This window comes from Mandrillus leucophaeus, unplaced genomic scaffold (genome assembly GCF_000951045.1).
Source record: "Mandrillus leucophaeus isolate KB7577 unplaced genomic scaffold, Mleu.le_1.0 Scaffold247, whole genome shotgun sequence".
Taxonomy (NCBI): Eukaryota; Metazoa; Chordata; class Mammalia; order Primates; family Cercopithecidae; genus Mandrillus; species Mandrillus leucophaeus.
Window position 1 is genome coordinate 2,177,808 of NW_012102554.1, and position 1,849 is coordinate 2,179,656.

The 1,849-nt window shown below is 36.0% G+C and overlaps 1 protein-coding gene across 2 annotated transcripts in view; it reads left to right on the forward strand.

Moving 5' to 3' along the window:
* Positions 1–1,849, forward strand: part of FAM63B (family with sequence similarity 63, member B) — an 87,388-nt gene that overhangs the window by 30,031 nt on the left and 55,508 nt on the right. For both annotated transcript variants that reach the window (XM_011983182.1, XM_011983183.1), the window contains exon 3: positions 576–640. In XM_011983182.1, coding sequence (XP_011838572.1) covers positions 576–640 — 65 coding nt within the window. The remainder of the gene's footprint in view (positions 1–575; positions 641–1,849) is intronic.

The window sequence follows — 1,849 nt, forward strand, 5'->3', positions numbered from 1 at the left end:
AGCCTCCCAAGTAGCTGGGATTACAGGTGCCCGCCACCACGCCCAGCTAATTTTTGTATTTTTAGTAGAGTTGGGGTTTCACCATGTTGGCCAGGCTGAACTCCTGACCTCAGGTGATCCACCCACCTCAGCCTCCCAAAGTGCTGGGATTACAGGCATGAGCCACCCAAACCGGCCAGATGCTAAATTTTTTTTTTTTGACTTCTCAGGGTTGCAAACATTTAGAAGACAGATAATACCCATTGTTGGTGAGGTAATCAGAAATAGTTATATTGTTGACAGCAATGAAATTTGGTACAACCTTTCGGACCTTTATACATAGTAACGTGGAATGCTGCTGAAATATATTATAAAATGGAAGTAAAAAGTTCAAAAGCACTATAGTATATACATTGAAAAAATATTTGAGGTGATAGGAAAAGTTAACATTGATTCTCTCTGGGTAGGATTGGTGAGTCAACTTTATATGTTAGCTATAACTACAGTGTTTTAACATTTATAATTAAGATCTATTACTTTTGTAATCAGAAAAAAAAAGTTTTTAAAAGGCAATTTTACAATTCTTTTTTTTACAGGAGATTACATGCTTGATGCAAAGCCAAAAGAAATTTCAGAAATTCAACGTTTAAATTATGAACAGGTAATAAACACAATTTTTGTTAAAGTATATAAAGTATATAATTTTAAAGTTTAAATATATACATTGGTCTCTATTAGTAGCTGGCAGCATTTTTCTATAAAGGATTAGATAGTAAACACTTTAGACTTTGCAGGCCACATGTGGTCAGTCTCTATTACATATTCTTTGTTTTCTTTTTTTATACCTCTTTAAAAATATAAAATCCATTTTTAGCTCACAGCCAGATTTTTTCCTTTTTTTCTCTTTTTTTTTTCCTTTTTCTTCTTATTTTTTTCCTCAGTATTTTTCCTTTTTTTTTCTCATTCCATGACGGATCAAACCTAGTGTTTTTCTTGAAAAACTGACTTCCAGGTGAATTTGTCATTGATGTATCTTTCCTAGTTTTATTTATATTTTGTAATTAAGTTATGTTCAGGAGAAAGTTGAACAAATGATGTATATGGAATGTCATTAGGACAAGTTTTGCTATTTGATAGTTTCAGTATCCACATTCCTTGACATGTTCTTTAGAGATCCTGTTCTGCATTGTAGGAGGTATCACTAGGCTCAAAATTATTGGTGCTGGAAAAAAGCAAGCGGAGTTTTATTTTCGTCAGTATTCTTCCTTTACTTGGCAAAGACAAGAAGGAATTGGCTTCTTAGAGTGGAAGGAAGTATTAGCCAGGGAAGAAAGAGACATCGTTGGAACCTTCACATTTACTTTCAAAGCAACCTTTTTAACATACTTTTACCAGTATCAAATTTGCAAAAAGAAAGCATAACTCATTTCAGTCTTGCAAAATTTCTTGAATTTAATGTTCAGATAATCTAGTCCTATAGAATTTGAAAAATCAACAAGTTGGCTGGGCGTGGTGGCTCACACCTGTAATCCCAGCACTTTGGGAGGCCCAGGTGGGCAGTTCACGAGGTCAGAAGATGGAGACCATCCTTGCCAACATGGTGAAACCCCATCTCTACTAAAAATACAAAAAAAATTAGCTGGGCAAGGTGGTGCGCGCCTGTAGTCCCAGCTACTTGTGAGGCTGAGGCCGCAGAATCACTTGAACTCAGAAGGAGGAGGTTGTAGCGAGCTGGAATCCCGCCACTATACTCCAGCCTGGTGACAGAGCGAGACTCTGTCTCATTAAAAAAAAAAAAAAAAGAAGAAGAATCAACAACTTACGTTGCATCATATCATAAGATACGAAATCTAGGCCAGATGCTGTGGCT